Genomic DNA, 24,171 nt, shown 5'->3' on the forward strand with positions numbered 1-24,171 from the left:
TGTCCTAATACTTTTTTTTTTTTTTTTTTAAAGGCATATTTTGTTGGGTTTTTATAACACACAATACTCATTATGACCTTTGCACCTGACAAATACTCCATATTACAACACTAAAACTAAGCATTTACAAAAAATAAAAACTAGCAAACCTGCTCTAAAACACATTTAAACTAAGTCATTTTAAAAAAACAAAAAGTCAACACTAAATAAAAAGAAAAACTAATGAAAAATCAACCACAACCTCGCAACTTTAAAAGACTTCTTCTTTAGGGTCAGGGATAGAATTTGGTGTAGATTAGGGTTCAGGTAAGGATGAGGTATTAGGTATTTGGTTGTCATGGTTAAGGTGAGGGTAAGGGTCAAGGGGAAGAATGCTGCACAAGAATGTGCATGTCTCATACTCAGACACTGCAGAATCAAACAAATCCTAGTGTTGGCAAACACTAGGATTTGTTTTATTCTGATTTACTCTCAGTTTAATTAAACTAATCATGATTTCAGTGTAAACAAGGAGAAGTTGCAGTGTAATTGTCCTCTTCTTCTCTCACACACAGAAAAAATAAAAAGCAGCATCACAGTCAGTGCAGCAGGTTTCTTAGCCGGTGGATGTTTGACAAAGGGGACGTGGCAGCAAATGTAAACTCAAACCCACGAGGTGAACACATCTTGCATGCTTTCTTTTCATACAGTACAATGACAGCAATGTGTGCCGTCCTGTGCTGTTCAGCGTCAATGACAGCAGTCCAACGGGTCAAGGTTCACTCACAAATCTGACCAACAAGCCTGGATTTCACTAGAAAACGTCCACCTATTCTCTGCAGCACAATGTGACTCTCTGGACTTCTCTCACACCTGCATGAACAGGATGTGTTGTACAGGATAGCTTATAAAAGTTGTGTCCGCGTTCAGTGTTTGACAACTCATCGGTTTGCCTGACGCCGTCATTCCACTCATTCAGCAAAAGCCCGTGGGAATGTCGGGGCGGGAGGGAGACGCCGTGCTGAGACATGTTGTGGAAAGAGATGGGAAAAGTGCACAGAAGTGATATGATCGCTTCCAGCACTCCCTGCTTTATTCCCTGCATGTGACACACGAGTCTGTGAGCTGTTTTCACAAGTGACCAAACCACAGACATTGACCTTTACGGCTCTACTTTTTACTCTTACTTTAAATGATTTTTAATGTGCTTTTATTCCGTGTTGTAAAGTACAAATATTTAAGTGCAAAATGCACACAACTGGACTTTAATTTGTTATTTATATTTCTAGCAATTTTTACTCTTACTATCTTTGTTACTTGTTACGACCAAATAAAATCAGAAGAAGAAGAAGAGTTGGTAATGGTCTGTATTTATATAGTGTTTTTAGTCTTGATGAGCTGCTTTACACTATAGTTTTGACATTCACCCATTCATATGTTACAACATGGGGTTAAGTGTCCTGTTCAAGGACACATACAGACTAACAGAGACAGGAATTGAACCCACAACCCATAACCCTATCCCTGAACACCTCACTGTTTTAATACTTTAACTTTTACTTCCAAAACTTGAATACATTTTATATCAGAAAATTACTTTTGATAACAAAGTATCTTTATACTTTTTTATTAAAAGTGACTTCCACTTTCACCAAAGTAATTTTCTGGTGAGATACTTGTACTTTTACACAAGTATCCCTTTAAGGTACTTCATACAACACTGAACACTGCACATATTGTGGTGTTAGGTCTTGTTTTTAGTGTAATCAGTGTTGTTTCTTCGTCTGTAATTGGTGAGCCAAAGACACTTTTCCACATAGGTGGACAATAAAGATTTATTCTATTCTATTCAGCTTTGTATTACTTTACCCCTACAATAATAATCCTCTTCATTACAACTACACCGTCTTTGTATCTGCTCTTGCTGGAGTGAACACATGAGGCAGGTTCAGACTTTCTCGTGGATAGACAACGTCAAAAATGGAGGCACTTTTGGAAAAAGGAGACATGTGTCCGGTCTCAAATAGACAAATACAGATTAGGAATAGAATAAGATATAAAGTAGGATAAATGTTAAGTATAAAAATACAAATGCAAATAATAAAAGTACACAAGAAAGTATTAAAAACATTACTATTATTTAAATATAGATAAAAAGTGTGCAACTTTCATGATAGAATGTCAAAAAAAAGTGCAGAGGCACAGGATTACTGCACAGATTATAGTGACTATTATAGTGATTATAGTGCCTTACAAGTAATTCGAATTTCACACACACACACACGCGGATTTGTGAGCACAAAGCAGGTCACAGCACACATCTGCAACCAAGGAGCAATGGGACTTGGGTACCTTGCTCAGGGGCACCTCAGCCCTTGACCTGTGGAGGGATTTTAAACCTGCAACCCCTCATCCTGTACAGGCAAGGGCTTTGATTTACAGAGGCCACCATCTTGTCTCCACAGCAGCTGAAATACACCAACCAGTCGGTGTTAATGTCATGTTTTGAACACTTTGTAAACAGATCGACTGTGTCATTAGTGGATTGTCAAGGCTTGATGAGACGATGGACTGAATGCAGTTCACCTGCTCTAAAATACATGAATAAATGACTGTGCCATATTTCATCACTTTTTAGTTTGTTTTCCTAGTAGACGTGAACTCAACAAGAAGCCTGTTCTACCTTTTGTATCAGGTTCACAGGTGACCTTTGGCCAGTAGAGTTTAAAAGGTGTATAAAAGAGTCACAAAAACACAAGAAAACACATCCACAAAGAGTAGTAACAGTATCAGGAAATGTTTATTTAATTATATGTATATAATTCTGTTTCTTTGTTAATTGTTTCATTAATAATACCCATAGAATATACACACTATAACCCTCAATAACTCATAATTTTTTGACAATCTACTTATATCTTCTTTGAAATCATTTCTTGTAAGATCTTGGAGGGAAAATTAAAACGCAAAAAAAACAAAAAAAAACAAAACTAGGTTTCGTCAAAAAGATTGAAAACACTGCCAATAATAAATCACAACCATATGAGAAATAAAGAAATACAAATAAAAACATTCTAATAAGTAAAAAAAAAAAGAAAGAAAAAAAAAAAGATACAACTTTAACTCCCTTTTTACGTAAAAATGAAAAAAAAAATGAAAAGAAAAATACAACAACTCACCAATATAACAACAATAGCAGTAAGAAGAACAGCCATTTAAAAACAACATTGTCTGGAAACAGGCCCCGGGACAGACAGGCCCTTTGGACTTGTTGATACTGTGTGAATGTATGTGGTGTGTTTAAGTGCAACGTTTCACACAGACACACTGCTCAGTTAGAAAGAGGGAGTGCGAATGAGTGCAAGTGTGTGCGATTGCAAAAATGTGGTCCTCTTGGTTCCTTCCTATAGTTACCCAGTGAGATGTTTGGTCTAGTGGCAGGTCGGGGGGGCGGGGGGAAGCATGCATCGCCTCTTTGACCAGTTATCAAATATACATAAGAAAGACACCAAAGAATATCTGCGTCGACTGTTCATGAAAAAGAAAAGCAAAACCCAAAAACAGTCGCACAGATTTAAAAGCAAAAAAAAGATAAGTACAGGGAGAGAGGGGCCCAAGCTGTGAGGACAAAATACACAACCAACTCACACCAGACAAAAAAAGAGCCTTGGCTTTATGTTTCTGATGATACATAAACAATTTACACAAACATAAATTACTGCAGACAGTCCATGAGACTTAACACACACACACACACACACACAAACACACTGGAGGTGAAACTTAAAGCTGGATGAGCAGGATACAAGACGGGGATGGGAGAACCATCCTAAATAACCTAGGAGGAGACAAAAGCGTGGCTAGAAGGACAAAGTGCCAGCGTGCTGATTAAGTCACATGATTGGAGCAAGTTCTCCTGCTTATAAGAGTGTCCATGATCTATGAGTCAGGTGACGCAAGGGGGGGGGGGGGGGGGTGATTTTCTGAGGAGGAGGAGCGTGGCAGCAAAAGTCGGTGACACAGGTTAGGAAGTAGTCACTAATCCCATGGTCGATAAGCGAAAACAGATAACAGCAGGAGGGAAGCAGCCCTTTTTCTTTTTTTTCTTCTTTTTTTTTTTTTTTTTAAGTCAAGCAAGGTGAGAGTTGGGAGGAAGGGTGAACAAAAACAGAAGAGCATCACCACATGCACCATAAAACCTCACAACGATCCCAGAGTCCTGGTTATGGCTTCTGAAGGAAAAAAAACCCAACGATGTTGAACAAAAACCAATGACGAGAAACCGATTTCGGTGAAGGAGGGGCGTGGCCAGTGAGCACGCTCCACGTCTGGGTCTATACACTGGTCCCAATGCGACAGGTGGGGAAAAAAAAAAATAGTGCAGACTGGACGCATGCCAAACTGCAAAAAAAAAATAGCGTGGTCACAGAGAGCAGGGAGCAGACACCCAACCACTGATGAGGACAGTGAACATGGGGAACAGAACATGTCATTAAGAGCAACCTTTAGCACAAAAATCCTGGATGCTTACAGGCGACTAGAAAACAGACACACACAGGTAAAAGAAAGAAGGGAACAGGAGCAGAAAACCAGAGGGGGGGGGGGGTTTTCTATTTCTCTATACTCAACCAGGATGTGAGGATGGTTGCTCGGCCGTGCACTGAGCAGGAATAACTGTGCAGCTCTCTGCTGAAACATTCCTGGGTTTCGACTGTGATTGACCAGTAACAGTTCTCACAGTAGTCCTACAGAAGGTGCAGTCGAGGAGTACATTGACAGAGTCCACAGAGTACAGTTACATTCAACACTCGTATCAACAGGCCTTCCCCCCCCCCACAGTGGACATTCTGCCGTGTTATAGCGGTAAACATTAACAAACAGCGCATTCCTTTCAGACGAGCCATTGTCCGCGTCTGTTACCGAGCGCTTTCCCCGGCTCACTGGTTTGCGGAGACATTTTTGATGAGTTTTGAGATTCACCGGTGCTTTTCTTTCTATGAAAAGTCAAAACATCTGCTGTGGAAAAGGTCCACGCGCCGCACTAACCGTCATCTATGACACGCCAGCTGAAAACATGCACATGGCTGCACTTATAAACGGCCTGCTTTGATTAATGAATAATTAGGCCTTCAGGGACGGTTGGGTCTCAGCGTGCATGCACCTCTCACTCCATGTGGCTGTCCTGGATCAAAACGGTGGCAAACAAGAAATCGGACCAAACACAGCAGTGAGTGGTCGAGAGGTTTACAGTAAAAATAACAGACCCCCATTTTCCAGAGCAAATTAAGGATTGAGGTTAAATTAGGAGTCAGAAGAACGGTGGACAGACGGCATCAGCGGTGTAAAATGAAAGTTCAGTCTGTTGTTTGGTGTTTCTTACAGGAATGTAATCTAACATAGGAATGTGATGCAGACACTGGTCGTATTCAACAGTAAAGTGATGTTACAACGGCGAACACAGCAACGTTACACCAGTGTCTGACATCAGCGTTTGGCAGCATTTCTGCATCATCCAGTGACTTAATGATGCCATATTTGGTGTTTTCATGCCTCACTCTTACAGCACGAGTCTAATTTTGGAGTTGGGGATTGACGTAAGAAAACAATGGCTCATGAACAGTCTGGAAAACGGGGCTTAGGCATCACAGTTGTAAAAATCAGAATGTGCACGCAACATGAAAACCATTTCATGCCGTTTACTTCAATCTGATTAGCATCCAACATGTCGAGAAAACAACTCGAACCAGTCTCTCCGCCCTCGTCGCGAAATGTAGTTACAGTAAAAACGTGGAATCCCATCGGTGCCAAGTTTCTCACATCTCTCTGCCACTTTGGTAAATTTCAGGAATGCATGCATTCATATGAAGATCATACACAGTTTTTCTTTAAAGAGGAAAAACAAAAAAAACAACAAAAAAGAGCGACAACAAACAAATCTATAAACCTGCCAACATGCCAATAAAAACACTGACCGTTTGTCTCAAAAGCAAGTGTTCAAAAATGACTTGCAAATATAAATCCCAAAAACATACAAATACGACTTTGAACTGATCCGAAAAAACACCTAAACAACGGTATACAAAGGAAAAACTGCGACAAGCACACTTAAAAAGAACTAAAGAAAAAACGTTTCATATTCTTTTATATATATATACACAGACACACATACACACACCCAATGAGCATCTCCGTTCTTTTAGCCCTCGATTTTTCCAGGTTGTTAATTTACAAGGAGCTGAGATGAAAAGTTATGGTGTTGGTTAATACAGTAGTTTATGATTATATGAGGAGGAGCGACAGAGAGGAAAGACAGATCAGCGACAGGCGCAGAAGAGGTGAACGAGGAGAGGAGAGGGGAGGAGAGGGGAGGAGAGGGGAGGCAGTGAGTGACTGCAGGTGGGACAGGGTGAGGCAGGACCTGTGACGGGAAAACAACAAAACAAACATGAGGTGAGGTGAGAGGAGAGGAGGGAGAGTCCGACATGGGAATAAAAATAAAAGGGCTCGAGTATGACAGAGCCCCAACAGCCCACTCAACCACAGTAATTTAAGTTAAACTTAGCTCTCTTTTGCAGTAGAAATGGAAAGATAAGCAGGTAATTGTTCATATTTCATGATTTCTCTTTTTGTTGGTTTCCTTGAAGATTGTTTTTTTTCTTTTTGTTTTAGCACGTCTTTTGGAGTCTTCTTGATCTGAGCCTCTGCATGGCTTTGTCACTCTTCAGGGCTGAGAAAAAGGGAAATAAACGATTGAAACACATGTAGACTCTGAAGTAGTGCTGGACAATAAATCGAAATTTCGGGATAGGGCTTATTGCAGTTTTCCAATCGCAAGAGGCGCAATATTAGTTAAAAATTGTTCTGACCTTCACATCGAATTCTAGATAAATAATGGTTAAAATAATGTGTCAGACCGTTGCACCTCCTTTGCACAGACACAGGAACCACGACAACACGGGTACAAAACTTATGAAATCAGTTTTAAAATTAAAATTTTGTGTAGTGATTTTCAAGGCTGCAAACTTTGCATGTTGAAAGTTTGTCTGTGTTTACACACGCACAAATAAATGGCAGGTACTCCACTGACATCTAGTGGTTTCAAATGATCAATCATCATGATGGTTCACTGACTCACAGTTTTAAGAAAATATAAAGATGACATTGGATGAGATAAATCTTGTGTTTCTGTGACAAGTTGTTGACAGTTGAGAGGAGAAGAAGAAGAAGAAGAAGAAAAGAACAGAACCTGAACTTTGGTTCTGCTCGACTGTGAATGTGTGCATTTGTGTTTAATTCCTGACGTACCTGTGGGTCTCAGGAACCCTGGTAGGTTTCCTGGAAACGAGCCGTTTCCTCATAGATCAGTTCCTTCAGCTTCTCCTTGGGAAGGTCATCAAGCTCCATGGAGAAAGTGAACGGTTCCTCTGCTACCGGCTATAAACAAACACACACATCAACTGTTAACATCCATTTCACTGTCATAATTTTTTAAACGTAATACAGCAGCAGCAGCAATGTTCTGGAGGTGTTATGGGATAAAGTAAGAATTTAAGGGTGTGTAAGGCAGGAGTCCTCTGCTCACCGCTCCCATTCCCAAGCATGTCAGAGAACTCTGGTTGCCTTCACAGAACAAGATGTTATCTCTTATCAGTTTCAACATGTATCCAACACACTCTGGCTGGTTTGTTTGGGCTGCTGTGGAAACCAAGCAGCACTAAATGGCAGCCCGACAGAAAAGCATTAGGTAACATAAAGGGCTTATTATAAGTCACTAAATATATTTATTTTAAAGCAAGTATACACTTACACATACCTACGGGGGGAGTATAGTAATGTTACACATGCAACCTTTAAGGCTCCTGATGTTGAGTGAGAAAAGTCTGAACAGCACAGTGGGATTCAGAGTGTACTTACATAAATTTGTGATTATGTTATTTAACTAATACTGGCCACATTCCAAACACAGCTAAGAGGCTTCTGAGCACAAAGCAGAAAGGCTCACTATTAAAACTTGGCTCATGGTTTGAGGAAGAGAACAAACAAACACGGAGATTTCAATACTTGGCTGACTTGAGCTGGGCTTCTGTTCCATGTATTGTTCTTCTTCGGGAGGAAAGTACAGTTTTTAATACTGATACAGTGAGCGACTCGTCTACATACCTCATCTGTGGGATCGTAGTACTGCTCTAGGTAAGGATGAGCCAGAGCCTCCTCAACACTGATGCGCTTGATGGGGTTGAAGGTCAACATACGGCCCAGCAGGTCCAAGGCTGTGTGAAGAGTCACGAGAGAGTTCGGTTAGCGCCATCAGGAGGTTGTGCAGCAACATGAAATATGATGGTACCCATTTTACTCATGTTTGATATGAATGATCAAATAAGAAAATCTTTCACTTCCACTTTATACTCCACTCAATCAATCATTTTTAAATGTATTACACAGTGAATACTCAACTGAAGAGAAAATCAGAAATTAAAGTATATTGCAAATCAAATAGCAATGTCTCAATTTTCTCTAAACTGTTCAGCCGTAAAGGAAAAAAACAATTGTTTAGTCTACAAACAGTCTTAAACCTAAGGTCAATGACAACAATTAAATGAAATAATCACACCTTTTGGTTCGGCCCTGTAAAAGAGCTTTTCCCAGGGGACCTTGGGTTTTTCAGGCAGGGACTGCAGGTAGTTCCTTGCCTTCATATTGATGATGCAGTTCAGATCTTCTTGACATGGAGAGCCAAGGATACCTGCGCACAGAAGATAGTAACAGACATTTATATGGCTACTTGTTACTTTCATTAATTTAACATGTTAAATGAACGGTATCTCACCCAGTATGTGGTTCAACTGGTCCAAGTAGTGTTTCCCTGGGAAGATGGGCTTGTTGGACAGCATCTCAGCCAGGATGCAGCCCACTGACCAGATGTCAATGGACTTGGAGTAGCCCTGAAACACAAACACAGTCAACACTCTATCCAGTCAAATTAGAGAATCCACATTAGTCTTTCACAAACCCACCTTTGAGTTGAGCATGATTTCTGGAGCCCTGTACCAACGCGTAGCCACGTACTCTGTCAGGAAACCTGTGTGGTCGTGCTCAGGATCGGCTATTCGTGCCAGGCCAAAGTCACAGATCTGAGGGCGTCACAATGGGTCAGAGGTCACAGGTTTATTCAAGACATGAATTTGTGAATCAGGTAGGACAGGCAGTGAGTTCTGTAAATAATAATATAGCATCCTGTTTTCATAGGTTTCTCTTATGAACTTAATGCATTCTAGTTTATTTTTTCCACTCTTGAAGCCCAAGTTAAGTCTTAAATAATGACTTTTTCATTAATCAAATCACCTTATTACAGGAAATCTGGAGGCAGGCAGTAAAATCCAGTAATGCTGTACAGAATGCACAGACGTGGAAAAAAAAAGTGGCTTAATGGTGATTTAAGGTGTTTTAAGTACTTATTACATACTAAATGGAGACACATATGAAGTAAAAGTAATGGCAGGAAGCCAGAGATGTGGTGAGTAGAATTACAAAGGTTTTATTTGTTTTACCACTACAACATACACTGCCTTTGTTCTTCACTCCTCCCACATGATCAACTAATCCAGGTTCATCCAGTTCACAAGTGTTCTCTCTCTCTCTCTGCGTCTGAACAACACGTCAAAGAGCCTTGATGACTCTTTTCAGCCAAACAAACTAGAAGCCAAGATCAATTTTAACATGTGCTTTAAGGTCTTAATTTTACATAATTAATATCTGATGCGTATAACAACCTCTCTTCAATTGAACACTGTTAAGTCGTGTTTCACTTTGTGGTTTCTAATGTTTCCTACAATGCAGGTGGAGAACACATTTGACAGTGCTACACCGACTGTTGTTGCCAACTGAGAAGGAGGCAGAATCACGCTACCGAGACATTCACCATCACGCAGCTGTCCACTAAATCAGTCACAACATAAAAACCGGTTTCTGGTTTAACATTGTGGCTGATCAGTGTAGCGTGTCCTCAACACAACAGGCTTTTACTTTGTAAAGCACGTTGGTTGTTGTTTGTAAATGTGCTCTAGGAATAACTCTACTTTTGAACAATTAAAATGATTCCTTTTCATGACTTAGATCCCCATTTGTAATCTTAAACAGTAAATCACTTAAGGCAGCTTCACGTTCAGCCAGTTAAATGCTAAAAAAAGAAACGCATGCAGGAAGGAAAGTGTCTTCAGGGCATTTTGCAAACAGGGTTCCACCTCATTTGCTCTCATATATATACACTTTAATTAATTACATCAGTGTTTCTATTGTCAAGCTTTGCACTTAAAGCCTGAACAAACAAAAATATTCTAAGTAAGATTAATTATGAGAGATGACAGAATATGAAGAGCAGCCAATGGCTCCTCTTGTGTTGTCATGGAACTAAACATTTCAGGTCTGGAAGTTTTCCTTGAGAGGGTCATAACACAAGAGGCAAGCAGGATCAGAGTCAATCCATCACCCGTGTCCACCACTCCCACTCTCTTTCTTCCAGTGTTAAATCAACATAAAGGCTGGGAAACATAACTCTCAGGTAAGGCTGCAGTGCATTCATTTGGTCTTTGTGAAACAACATTTGTATGCTATGCCCTATATCTGAAAACAGACTCATGCAATACTAACACAAACGCTAAATATCTATACCTACATTTATAATTCTAAATAAACAATAAAAATGTACATATGGTTTCCTTATGTGTGCATGTGAACATCAATGTGACACACCCAACACATCTAAAGTGACCTATTTCCTGAAGTGGAAAAATCCTGGAGAAAACAGATGGACATCCTGTAGGCACAAGTGAGGAGTGCATGTTTGTGTGCATGTGTTCTGCGAGCTGACCTTGAGGTCGCAGGTGGTATTGATGAGCAGGTTGGAGGGTTTGAGGTCACGGTGCAACACGTTGGCGGAGTGAATGTACTTGAGGCCTCGCAGGATCTGGTAGAGGAAATAGCAGACATGGTCGTTGCTCAGCCTCTGGGACTTCAGCAGCTTGTACAGGTCCGTCTCCATCAGGGTCTGCACGATGTAGCTGGAGGGACGCACAAGTCAAGGAGGACAACGGGCCGACAGTCGCCAAAGGAATGCCCTTAAATATAGCTTCCTCACACATAACCACAGAAACCATATTTGGAGGTGATTTGAGGTGTCCACATTCCAGGAGGGTTTAGATACTGATCATTTATTAGTTAAAACTTATTTTATGTTACAGCAGTGCGAGTAGAGCTTTGATTCACAAGCAAGTCATGACATCTGTGTGTATTTGAATAAGAAGGTGGGGAAGCCAGATACTGTACAATCATACGTGGCCACTAGAGACACAGTCAAGATGCATTTTAATGCCAAGTGTGAACAGTCTGTCCCCATGCCATTGAAATTATTGAAATTTGAAATTAGATTTTAGGTTAGATTAGATGGGCGTTAACCTTGAGGGACAGGGGAGTGTAGTGTCAGTGTAGAAAACTCAGCGGCATTTGTGGAGGTGTGTGCTCTCTATTTCAGCACTAGAAGTCTGTATGAATGTGAGCTAAGAGCTGCTGATGCATACTTCATAATAAACTTTGTTGAAACATGTATTCACAAGTCTCGGTTGTTTAGAGACGCAGTGAAGCACATCATCGTCTACGCTGCACTCAGTAGCTTCGCTCATTAGATCATCCTCTAGCTCGTGGGCAGAACGAATCTCGGTCATGTTTTCTAGAGTCATGCTGTACATTGTAGATCAACTCTTACACACGCACGCACGCGCACACGCAGGATCAGAGTCAATTGTTTTTAATGATGTGCCCAACCAACGACTGTGGCTGAGAATTGAGAAATCACTGTTGTATAAATGTGCAACGTTGTTTTCCACAACTCATACATCAGAAACTTTGAAAACTGGGACCACAGAAATTATAGAACCGGCCAAAATATGTGGCGTCTTCTCTGAGAGTTTTTGTACCATGAACCAGACCCACGACGTTTGGAATGATCGGTTGGTTTGGCAAACTAAGCATTGTAAACAATCCCTCTAGTGATTTAGTTTAACACCTCAACGTTTCATTTGGAACAACTGTTAATTTTTGTTTCTGATCAAACGCCTGCTAACGTAATAAGATGTGCCTTACTACAGCCTTAATGGAGCGGTATGCATGGCTGTGGACATGCAGTCATGCTGATATATGATGCGCTGGTGCCGTCCCTGCATTTGTTAAGATCTGTCCTAATCAGGAGTCATCGCAAGTCAGCAACATTACAACACAACAAAGCGGAGCGACCAGGCAGAAAACCAGATGGAAAAAAAAAAAAAGAACAAGGACATCACACATTTCTTTTCTGTTTCTCAGAGGACAAAGCAGCTTTTCACAGAGAAACTGTCAAAGCAGCAGTCGGTCATACCAACTCACTGACCGGCCATGCCCACAGTCTACTGATAGCAGCTGAACAGTCACTGATGACCATCTAAAAAGGACTGAGCAAAAAAACAACAAAACAACACATCACAGACGACACTCCCTACCTTTCACTCAACTGTGGTTCCAGTAGCTATTTATAGACTCCGCTACTAAAACAAACAATAATCTTGGTGTACACAAACCCAGATCAAAATAATCAATGTGTAGTAACTCATTGTTGAATAAATAACTTTGATTATTTGTTTTGTCTAACATAACTGCTCGCCACACACAGCCTTGATCAATTTTAGACAGAGCTGCTGAGTTCAGTTGTGTGATTCAGCCTGAAACCAGGGTGTATTTCATTAACTAAACCTACATTCAAATATATTTAATAGGCGATTTGCTCGCAACTTTGCAGCTAATTTATTAAAAGGAACATTTGTCAACTGCTGTTAATGTGAATATCTAATCAGTAAATCACATGGCATCACTCAGACCTGGTATTAACATCCATCCTGAATGATCCAATCATGGCCAGATCATACTAAGTACAGGTCTGAACGGTCCTAATGCATCCTGAATGCAACCTCAGAGCCAATCACAGAAACCACATTCAGAGGTGGTTTGAGGATGAATGTGGCTGCATGAACACAATCCATCCTCAGGATGGATTAGAGACTGCTTCCTCAGCTGACGACATCTGAGCTCATGTAGTTTCATGTTTTTTTTAACTCTAATGAGCGCTGATATGTTTATTTATTTCCAGCCATCACCACTATATTAACTCTATATTATTATAACTATATTAAAGAAGTTCAAACCGAGCATCAGAATGGGGAAGAAATGTGATTTAAGCATCTTTAAAAGGGGCATGGGTGTTGGTGGACTGGGTGGTCTGAATATTTCAGATATTATTGATCTACTGGGATTTTCATGCACAACACAACCATCTATAAAGTTTTGTCCAAAAAAGGGAAAATATCAAGTGGATACAAGAGGTCAGAGGAGAGAAAGACGACAGTAACTGAAATAACCACTCATTATGTAGAAGAACATCTCTGTCAAACTACAGCAGCAGAAGAAAACGTAAACAACAGCACTAGTGTAAAGGATACACATCCCTCATGTTGTCAATGTTCCGTGCCCTGAGAATGTCGTTGATGCCAATGATATTCTCATGGTTGAAACGCAGCAGGATCTTGATTTCCCTCAGTGTGCGTTGGCAGTATGTCTGGTGCTCAAAGGGGCTGATTTTCTTGATGGCAACACGCTGGGTTGTGACGTTGTCCATGGCAGAGCTGAACAGGGCAGAAAGCACAAAACAAGTCTCATATTACACACCGCACATCATACACAGTGACTGTATCAGAATCAGGGATGGCACAGAGCTCCACTGAGGAGTGTCTCCTCTGCCAAGATACATGCTTGACACAAGTCTTTCAGCTGTGATGTGTTGTGAAGTACTGTAGGTGTAAATATAAGTGTAGGTGCAATGTCAGTGTAGGTGTAGAGTAGATGGAGAACAGGCAGCGCTAAAAGAAGTTGTGAAAGGTATGAAAGGTGTGTTCCTGGCTTTGCTGCATTTACAGCTCATCTCCCTATAGATTTAAGCAAAGTACTGACTTCCTTTAGAGATGACATAACAAAAACATTAAACCCAGCTTTTCATATGGACACACACCCTCAACACAAAGAGTCACATCACACCTTGTTGACTATGGATAAAAGTATTCTGTCTTGTTGCACAACACACTGTATAAAGTAGACCGGCTGGTGTAAATCAGATTACTACGTTCTATTGGGTTTTGTCTCCTTGTACCAACCAGTGAGATTGTTTACCAACAGAAAATGCTGCAACAGCAGAATCACACAACCCCAGTGAAACTGACACACATACAGGTTTGTACAGCTGTTCTTTTTTAAGACACTGTATTGACTTCTATTCACTTGGACAGCATAAGACTTGTTGTGTGAATACAAGACCACAACTCTTGAGTATCTACCAATACTGATATCAATCTGATGCCATCTTTTTCTTTTACCTTTTTTTTAACAACTAAGCTGTTCAAAAAAAAATACAAGGTTACAACTGTGGAACAAATATTTTGTTCCCATAAAGGAAGAAATAAATGGCTCACATTTGATGCTGCCTTTCCTTTTATACTTTTTTTTTTTGGATTTCTTATTTTGATCTTAAAATAAGCCCAAACATGACAGACAGTGTGGCAGACTACAGGTAGGAAGCCTTAATGTGATATTTAAGGTCCATTATGTAGTTTTTAAATCGGTAGAAATTTTGAATTTACTAGCCATAAGTAGGATTGCAGAAGTCTATAATTGTTGTTTTGTTTTTATAGTCTTGGCAAATCTTTTTAAATGTGCTTCAGGCAAGGGTCTTGCTTCATGAAGGCCGCCATCTTGTGCTGCAATGTTTCTACGGCAGTCCAAATGGTCAAACCATTCACAGAGTGCTGTTCATGTTTGGAACCAAAAGCACTGTGCAAACGAAGAAGGGCAACAGCCTCAGTGGTATGCAGAGGCCTCCATAGTTCCTGCTTGGGACAGGGAGGGGTAAGGAGAATAGTCCTGTTCATTCAAATCTGCAATCTCGCTATTAGACGCAGATTCTAACACAAATTTAAGGGTTTACAAATATATCAAACCTATTTTTCCATTTTCCACAATCTGATTAAATGATTTTTACCAGTACTGGACTCATACCTCCAATGAGTATTGTATGAGCTCATCCCTAACCTTAACCAAACCAAAATTCACATCCTAGTCCTGAGTCTCCTATCCACGGGTTCCCTTTAGGACAACTGATCCGGGAAAAAACTGTGTTTATACCAGAAAACAAACACATACACAGTGCACCATGCTGTCACACTCCTCCAAAGAGATGACAGTGGGCCAAACGGCGTGACCTGCTGAAATGGACGTGTAGCCCCGGCTCTCGTGCCACCATCCACTTGGCACTGTCACATCTCATGAGTGTTCACACCTCAGCCTCAATGATTAGGCTTTGATTTTTTTTGTGCAACAGGGCTGCAGTTTACATGTATGACAAGGCCTCAAACACTTGCATCCTGTGCAGCGGTTTTGCAACAGACTGGCGGTGTAAGAACTGAAGTAGAAATGATGAGATGTGAGTGGGAGACAGATACCGGAAGAAAAAAATGGCTGCGACGATAATTAACTTAAATGTGCGGTCAAATGCAGCCTGCAGAAAGGTTTCTGATCAGATATCAGGCACAGCGTCCTGCGCAATCACTCCCAATCTTGTTTCCTGTAAAGCTCATAGCCACGCCTGTAGCAAGACCGCTAACATGTTATCCATAGGACAGACGGACTTCTTCCTCAGCTCCACCACTGTCTAAACGGCAAAAGCAGCGGTTGAAAACACAAACATCGTGACCGCTCTCTCTTTCTCTGCACAGCGCTTGTTGCACAGAGCAGCTAAAATTGTCTAGCTAACTGTATTTACCAACAAACAGCCCGTGTTAGCTAGCACTTTTGATTCATGATTGTACGGTGGCCCAACAGAGAAGACGAGCACAACTCACCACACCATTCCGTACGCCCCCTCCCCGATGTAAGACAGGTTCGTGTAGCGGGGGCCCACATCAAATATCTGGCCCTTCACGGACTCGACCCCAGTCTTGGTACCCGCAACTCCGGGCGCACCATCCGCCCCAGCAGCAGCTGCAGCGCTGTTGGAGTCCGCGGCCCCTACTGCTGCGGTGCTGCTCGAATCCGCCATTCTTCCTCTCCAAAGAGCCGCTACTCTGTCAGTGTGTGTCGCCGAGAGACCACCAGTGCTCTCTGCACGGTTCGGCGTTTGTCAGAGGCTTTAACCGTGAGGATTGTTGGACTGACGGAGCACAGTACCGACCACCAGGACCTCTACCAACTGACTGTAAACGGATTTCTTGCGCGAGCGCGGATTTGGCCTCACCACCGAACGTAAATGCGCGTGCCAAATCGCGGCAGTGCGGGTGCGTTAGATATTGCTTCTGGGTTGACTTGTTTGGGCGGAGTTACGCCAGTTGGTTACAGTTCCAGATGGAGGCACCGCCAGTGCAGTTACTGCATAACAGGCAAAATCTGCGAAACAAACAGGCATCAGCCACGAGTGGGCGTGCCCATATATGTCGTTGCATGCTAGTTGTAATGTCAAAAACAATATTTCATTATCAAATTTCAGGTTATAAATGTATTTTATTTTGTGACATTTCACCCCTGACAAGTTATTTGTAAATGTTGCAGTCATGTTATGTTGCATTACAAGCATATACAAACTTAAAGAGTATTGTTCCCATGGTACAGCTATCATGTTTTTTTTGTTGTTTTTGTTGTTTTTTGGCTCTAAAAAGTGGGATTGCCATTCGCCATGACCTAATAATGGACATCCTATACTGTTAATACAGAATAGGGAATATGAGATGTTCAGTAACGTTGAATATAAGTGGGTTCCAGGTCATATTCGAGGATAAATGGCAATGAAGTTGCTGATGAAGTAGCCAAGGAGTCTCTAGCAAATTAAAATTTATTCAAGTTTATATGCTGGGAAAATTTAATTAAAAGTGAGTTATAATCTATATATCTCTACAAAGCATGATGAAAGGGTAATGGCTGTTTCTCACCTTCAACAGAAGAGATGAAGAAGTCATGGCCTAGCACTTTTTTAAAAAAATTTAAAAACAAGTGTAAAGCATACAGATGGTATGTGTTCATATGGTAATTCAAAAACTGTTCATTATGTCCTTTTTACACATAGAAATGAGAAATGAAAAATTAGTTGAAAGATTAATCTAATTAGAGGGCTATCTGACTTATTTTCAACGTAATCATTATATTCTTTTGCTAATGATTAGAAAAGATTTGCAAGTGCATTTTTTTTGGAAAATGAAATGACTAGAAATGACTAATTTTGTGAAATGCCTTCTTTGCATACATTCTGAATGAGGTGCTGTGTTAGAAGAGGAAGTATGTGCAGCATTTTATCAGGCTGCACAATTTAAGCACTTCAACCTAAATCTTAAATGACTGTTTTTGGACATACTGCATTAACAAAACAACCTGCACTTACTGTCATCTTCATACTTTTTAATACAGTACATCACAATTTTTTTTTGCAGTTAATAGTGTTAATTTATTTACCTAATTTATCTTGCTAGAAAAACTTCGAATGTAATTCGAAGTATTTCTAATGAAGACTTGTGTTTAACACTATGTGCATTTTCATCTGCTTTGTCCCTGTATTATATATATATATATGTACAGCTGAATTTTCATCTTTTAACATAAGGAAATCTATTAACTACTCTGTCCTTAGTTAAGGAGGAATATATCCCATATTGAGCAAAGCAAAAATATATATAGTCGTATTCAAAAAACAAAACAACTCAATTGTGTGTTCATGTTATTTTATTTCTGAGAGGGACACAGACCAGTAAACCCCTTAGTGTGGTCACCATGGAAACGAGTGCGACTGCTCGCTGTAACCGCTCCCCTTTGGTGACGTCACGGCGCAGGGCGGTGTACTTCCTGGTTACTGTCAGCGCGCCGCATGTTTTGGTTTTGCGTAAAAGAATGGTTCATTTCCTTCTGCGACCCAACTGGATCCGCCAGATTCGCGTTGCGCTCACTCTCTTCGGACTTCCTTACGCCGTCTGCTCCGCCGGAGTTGGGTAATACACTCGTTTATCTCGCTGCTTGTCATGTTGTACAATTATAGCAAGCTAATAATGCAGTTTCCTCGACAATTTTGTGCTTATGATCAGTGGCATTATTTGCAGAGCGAGCCAATAAGATTAAAGTTTGAATTACAACAGTCAGCCATATGCATACTGACGCGTGGCATTTAATTTAAAATCATGCACGTGTAAAATGTCAAACAAAATGACATAAAATAACAATCCAAGGCTTACTTGAGCTGACAGATGTGTGCATTGTAGTGTAAAGCACACAGGTCATGTGTTCATGATGTTATCAATATTCTAGTGATATGCAGTGAGAGTTCGGTTTCCTCTTAAGTACATGCATCCTCAGTTTCTGACAGAAAATGTATACTGTGGAAGAAATTGGATACAATTTTCTGTGAAGCCACAAGGTCAAGGAGTGGACAGATGCCAGGATCACACTACTGCTGTTGCTGCTGTTGCTGCTGGGAAGGTGGACAGATCATCATATTGTCTCGTGTTTCTTTCCCCGCAGGTCTGCTATTTCCTGCTCATCTTCTCACCCTTTCAGAACCAGTCACGCGATCAGGACAATCTCTTCCAGCTGCTGTTACCGCTACATGACCAGTGTCTGCACAATGCCACCCTCAACAGTGCCTCATAAGAACTCCAGATGCCCGGAGTACCCAGGATCAAAAATCAAGCGCTTCCCAGTGCCTGATGCCAATGTGGACTGGAGTCAGAACTGGCCACAGTATAAACCCGTCAGTCACTCTGACCCTGTACTAGCAAAGAAACCAGCATGGGCAGACCCTGATATTGGGTGAGCAACACATAACAAATACAAGGAGTATCAAGTGTACTTAACTAGAGCTGCATGTTGACATAAATGTGTTTGTTTGTTTTACAGTTCTTTCAGTCCACATTTCAACACTGTGGACGGTGCCGTGGACAGGACAAGCTTTGAGGGCAAATACAAGGTGGAAAAGGAAAAGCCACTGTAAGTTGTGAAGTACCAAAAGAAACGGTTTCGCTCAAAGGCATGTTGCTAACATTTGCATTTTACAATTGTCAGGCTTTCATGGTGACAAAGCAATTGTGGACACATTGTGTTGGTGCCCTTGCAGCATATAGAGATCATGATTTATTCTAAGTCTGACTCGGAGAATATTCTTTGGACTTTTGCATTCATGGCCAGAGAAGAACATTGTGGGGCTTTCTTTCTCCAAAATTTCCTCCATTTCTCCTCTATTATTTCCCCAGAACTTCTGTATTTTTCCCAATGTCCTTTTATTATGTGGTGTACTTTTAGATTTGTCCACCATTATCTTTTTGTTCAGGAAGGGCATTTGAAGTTTCTGTATTGGTTGGTTCTTGCTTAATAATGTCAATCTTTATCTTACCTAACCTTATCTGAAAAGGATCTTCTATAAGTCCTGATCTTCTATATCTATAGACAGATCGGAAAAATACAGTGTGCAGACGGTACCATTCAAACCTGAGGCAGTAGAGCACTTTGCTCAGGAAGCGTGAACCACACTACCTGTTGGGCAGATACAGACATTACAGAGGTAATTTTTGGAAGTAATAGCTGTAAACAGGTGTGCAGTATAATATTAAGTTAAGGGTTCCATCATTTTTGTCCATGTCATTTCCATTATTTTATTTTTTTTATATTTTGTTGTGATGGGAGGCAAATTACTTTTGTAATTTTCAGGTTATTTCATATATAGTTCTTGTTTTTTGTAAAAGGGTTCCAACAAAGATGTCCATGAAAGTCTGTATATGAAAGTTGCTGTATTATATAGCTTGGTCTGATGGCTAATGTGCCAAACACCTTCCTAATGCTCGTTTGAATCCAGCAGTGGCTGCAAAGAGCTGCTCTCTGGATGGCAACCTTTTAGTAGGATCTTTAGTAATGGCACCCCTTTCACATCCCTGAACTATTTCATTAAATTGCAATCCCAATGGCATCACTTAATTAAGCTTTAATACTAAAAACCACAGTACTACAGCGGTTTACTATATTCATATTGTCATTTATGCAATTTTGGGGAAAGATATACTGCTAAAAACACACACACACTCCCACATTCAGGAATCCTCGTGGACGTACGGGGTTGACTGGTCGAGGTCTGCTGGGGAGATGGGGACCCAATCATGCAGCTGATCCAATCGTCAGCAGGTAATCTTTCCTTCACCGTACACATTGGTAATATCAGGATGTTGAATAAACACAACTCTTTAGAACAGGAAACTTTGTGCACTTTACAGTTTTTTTTAATTATGAAGCCCTTTTGTATGTCACGGTCTGGAAGGTGGAAAGTAGATGCCAAAGGAGCCAAGATACATCACCCAGTGTCCAAACGGCCTGTCCTGCAGTTTGTGTCCATCAAGAGGAAGGACTGTGGAGAGTGGGCCATTCCTGGGGTTAGTGGCTGTCATTTTTTAATCTTATTAATATGATCGATTCTTTTAAACATCTCTGCAGCGTTTTCCCCCCCATTGTGTCCTCCTACCTTTGCTCTTTATTGTGCCAACCCTGATATGCTCACTGCTAATCGAAGACTTCTTTCAAAGATTAACCAAACATTTTGCCATTCACATATGAAGAACACAGTTTGAGAAGGCGCATGACGCTCTGGACACTTTCAGGAAAAATGTCCGAATGTCAGTGCGTGTGTGATTGCAGCTCAAAGATGCTTTGGAATGAAATGGATACATTTATGTGTGTGCATGTGCTTCTGTTGTAGGGGATGGTTGATGCAGGGGAGCAGGTTTCGCTCACGCTGCAACGGGAATTCTCGGAAGAAGCGTTGAACTCCCTGTCAGTGTCGCCCTCAGAGAAAGCAGAAATCCACAAGCGTATTGATAAACTCTTTAAATCGCCAGGGTTTCAGGTTGGAGTTACTTTTTCCTTGTTGCCACATTTTTGGTCAACGGGTACTTTCATTAGGAAAACTAACATTTGTTATTTTCTCCTTCAGGTCTATAAAGGGTATGTGGATGATCCTAGAAACACTGACAATGCTTGGATGGAGACGGTTGCAGTCAACTTTCATGATGAATCGGGTATTAATAATTAGGAAATGATTCTTTCTTCCTTTTTTAATCACCCCATTGCTCGTTGATGGGTTAGAGCTGGGCCATGCTTTTTGCAGTCCGCTACTTTGCATTTTTGCATATGCCCACGTTTCCATTCATACTAAAAGGAGTGTCCGCATCAGAGCAGCGTTCCACGCATGCATGCTCAGTCTCACATTCCATTCCAGTGGTGGTGATTTCTAGCCAGGACTTCACCCTCATTTGTACAGTATGTCCTTGTATTGTTTGAGCAGTGAGTTGTGAATGTGTGGGTTTTGACCTCAAGCAAGCTTCCATGGTTACGGTCTCCTTTGTTGCCTTTTGACTAAAGTACGCCACCATCTGGACTGAAAAGTGTTGTGCTACAGGGAGCATGTGCGGTTGGCAAGTATGGTCATCATGGACTCAAAATGGAGGTGTGCTAGCATTTGACTGTGTAGGTTTCCGTGCAGACCACCACAAAAATGGGCGGATTATGAAATTAACGTTGCGTGGACCTTGGCAGACATGTGGGTGTTGAAAGTATGACCAGGCCTTAAATCAACTGTGTCATTTATGCTACAATAGCCCCAGAAATGCATAAATAATTAACTAGAAAAATAACTAATTATAGTTACTTAAACATTTTCTCTCCGGGACTACTGTGTTGAACACTGATATCTGTGTTGTCACTACAGGCGACAGTGTGAGTGAGCTGCCGCTACAAGCTGGTGACGACGCAGGACAAGTCCAATGGGTTGATGCCGACTCGTCTTTGGCCCTCTATGCGAATCACTCACATTTTCTGGAGCTGGTTGCCAAAGAGAGGAAAGCCCACTGGTAAACAAACCAAGACTCTAAACCTAAAGAGCATTATTCCTCTCTCTGTGTGGAGAGCACTTGTGTAATTAGAATGCATGACACACGGAATTATGTACCTCACTAATTTAAATATTATCAACGCACTTGTTATAATGAAAGCCCATTGTGCATCTTATTACTGTGAACAATGTGGCTATGCAGATCTTCTACTAATATAACAGAACTTATAAAATGAATGTAACTAGATGGATCAATCAAAGCTGAGCAGAGCAGAATAGAGAGGAGGAAATAAAAACAAAAGACTGAAACAAGGAGACTTTAAAAAAAACAAGATGCAGATTATGTTAATCAATTCAGTGATGACTAGGATTTAATGAACCCAGTGAGTTCTTGAAGTACAAACCCCTATGAGCTGTTGATAGTAACACATGCTACATGAATGTTAGTATGAAAAGAGAACAATCTTTTTTTTTTGTCAATCAAATATGAAGATGTACTGGGAAAGCAGTGCAAAGAGGTTGAGCTGAAGCTGCAGGACAAATGGAGTGGTGATAATGAGTGGAAGCAAAAGGCCATTTCACGTTCAATAGCTCCGCCTTTCCAAATGTTCGCATAAATATGTGTCATTTCTCTGGTGAGCATAATTTTCTATGAGAATGTCACATTATGTGGCTTGCATCTGTTAGGATTACTAATCCAACACTTCTGTCAGCAACAGATAACCAAACTTAAATTTGTTTTAATAATATCTACATGGGGCTGTGTGATGGAGTAGGGATCTGTCTACGGTGTACGCTGCCTTTTGCCCTATATAAACTAGGATTGGCACTGCAGCCCTGTGACCCTAATGTGGAGGATAAAGCAGTAGACGATGAATGAATGAATATCTACTTGAGCGAATGTATCCCATGTTTCAGCAAGCTGAATTAATTGATTTCAAACACAAATCACAAATTCTATTACTTTTTATTTACTCTAATCAGACCAGAGCATTTATCTGTACATGATATTCCGCTGTTTTCAGGTTTGATACCAGAAGCATTGAGTGGGGAAATTCTACCGCTGAAGTGACACTATATAGTATAATCTTTTATCTCTCTACTCGACACCCCGTGCACCCAAGCCACTTACTCGCTAAAGTGGACCATTTACAGTATAGGAGCACTTATTAGAGTGTAGTGTTTTTGTGAAAATCATCTAATCGCCGGCTTTAATGTCCTGAACCGTTTTATTGTTCCTCTTCCTACTTTAATTTTCACTTGTGGGTCGTACAAAACAAAAAGAAATAAAAAATAACAGGATGAGTCAGAATCACAATACTTGGGCTAGGTTGCAGTTGCTCCATCAAGAATCAAAATATCATGCTGAGAATAGAAAGCAAAGGTATGCATTTACCAAAATCGAGATTAAATAGCAGCATGGAATATAAACATGACACAAATACTGTATGTTCCTTGCCCTGTAACGTATGAATAATGTGCACCAACAAAATAATTAAAGGCATGTAGAATGAAGACATGAGAAACCTTTACTCCTGAGTTGCTCCTGTGTTTTTTATTTATTTGATTTACTTTGAATAGTAAATCATTATGAAGTGTTAAGAGGATTTGGACATTTTCCTTCACAAATGTATTTCACTTTGTACTGTATTTATCGTCGTACAGCGTAAGTAACATTAGCTGTTACGGCTAATGGCTCGCGGTTGTTGTAGTCGAAGAAGAAATCACATGTACAGTACATCTTAAAGCCCTTATTATATACCATGAAGTGCTCCACAACTAATAAAATGCACTTATTTCATTTCTGTATGTGTCTTTTTTTATATCTATTGTTTTTTGTATTGGGACTTAACAGTATACCAGATAAACATTTCTTCATGGAGTTCATCTTATGCTATTAGGTGGTGTTTTGTGTACAGTGACTGATTTTCTCATCAGCATAATGATTCTTTTGGCTGTTGAATGAATGAGCTCATATTCTGGAGATTTACCAAATTGAATGTATTGTTGCCTCGAACCAGACAGACTCTTCTCTCAGACAGCAGCAATCTATACTGCACTGTATATTGTTTATGAACAGCTCAGAAATGCACACAGGGAATTAAATTGTACACTTTGACATTTTTTTAAAGATGTATTACAATTTTTATTTGACTTTCTATTCTTGAATGGCTGTGTCTGTGTGTGAAAATGATCTTGTTGCATGGTCATGTGAGGACCAG

General features: G+C 40.6%; 2 protein-coding genes across 4 annotated transcripts; one reads left to right on the forward strand and one right to left on the reverse strand.

Moving 5' to 3' along the window:
* Positions 1-2,428: 2,428 nt before the first annotated feature.
* Positions 2,429-16,351, reverse strand: mapk3 (mitogen-activated protein kinase 3). 3 transcript variants are annotated; one of them, XM_058652688.1, is made up of 9 exons: positions 15,948-16,351; positions 13,500-13,682; positions 10,847-11,036; positions 8,994-9,110; positions 8,807-8,921; positions 8,591-8,722; positions 8,140-8,249; positions 7,285-7,413; positions 2,429-2,447 (listed from the first exon to the last, which is right to left on the reverse strand). In XM_058652688.1, the coding sequence occupies exons 1-8, from the start codon at positions 16,142-16,144 to the stop codon at positions 7,294-7,296; spliced, it is 1,164 nt and encodes a 387-aa protein (XP_058508671.1). In that variant the 5' UTR covers positions 16,145-16,351; the 3' UTR covers positions 2,429-2,447; positions 7,285-7,293. The 3 variants fall into 3 exon arrangements, with proteins under 3 accessions (XP_058508671.1, XP_058508670.1, XP_058508669.1); XM_058652687.1 differs by lacking the exon at positions 2,429-2,447 and adding an exon at positions 2,761-4,380; XM_058652686.1 differs by lacking the exon at positions 2,429-2,447 and adding an exon at positions 2,761-6,706 and having other exon boundaries at positions 15,948-16,350.
* Positions 16,352-17,844: 1,493 nt separating this feature from the next.
* nudt9 (nudix (nucleoside diphosphate linked moiety X)-type motif 9) lies at positions 17,845-23,750 on the forward strand. Its single transcript, XM_058654717.1, has 8 exons — positions 17,845-18,074; positions 18,601-18,888; positions 18,976-19,065; positions 20,164-20,250; positions 20,384-20,495; positions 20,819-20,965; positions 21,053-21,137; positions 21,827-23,750. The coding sequence occupies exons 1-8, from the start codon at positions 17,860-17,862 to the stop codon at positions 21,970-21,972; spliced, it is 1,170 nt and encodes a 389-aa protein (XP_058510700.1). The 5' UTR covers positions 17,845-17,859; the 3' UTR covers positions 21,973-23,750.
* The last annotated feature ends 421 nt before the right edge of the window (positions 23,751-24,171 follow it).

The sequence above is a fragment of the Solea solea genome, chromosome 16, assembly GCF_958295425.1.
Source record: "Solea solea chromosome 16, fSolSol10.1, whole genome shotgun sequence".
NCBI classification, from domain to species: Eukaryota; Metazoa; Chordata; class Actinopteri; order Pleuronectiformes; family Soleidae; genus Solea; species Solea solea.

What these genes read in the sequence shown, in the direction of transcription:
- mapk3 (XM_058652688.1), bottom strand. Translation starts at nt 16,144, where the DNA reads ATGGCGGATTCGAGCAGCACCGCAGCAGTAGGGGCCGCGGACTCCAAC. An exon ending in GGGGCGTACGGAATGGTGTG is followed by an intron (nt 13,683 to 15,947) that starts GTGAGTTGTGCT and finishes TGCCCTGTTCAG; the next exon opens with CTCTGCCATGGACAACGTCA. An exon ending in ACTACGATCCCACAGATGAG is followed by an intron (nt 7,414 to 8,139) that starts GTATGTAGACGA and finishes GTTTGTTTATAG; the next exon opens with CCGGTAGCAGAGGAACCGTT.
- nudt9 (XM_058654717.1), top strand. Translation starts at nt 17,860, where the DNA reads ATGGAAACGAGTGCGACTGCTCGCTGTAACCGCTCCCCTTTGGTGACG. An exon ending in GTGGAAAAGGAAAAGCCACT is followed by an intron (nt 19,066 to 20,163) that starts GTAAGTTGTGAA and finishes TCCCACATTCAG; the next exon opens with GAATCCTCGTGGACGTACGG. An exon ending in GAGAGTGGGCCATTCCTGGG is followed by an intron (nt 20,496 to 20,818) that starts GTTAGTGGCTGT and finishes CTTCTGTTGTAG; the next exon opens with GGGATGGTTGATGCAGGGGA.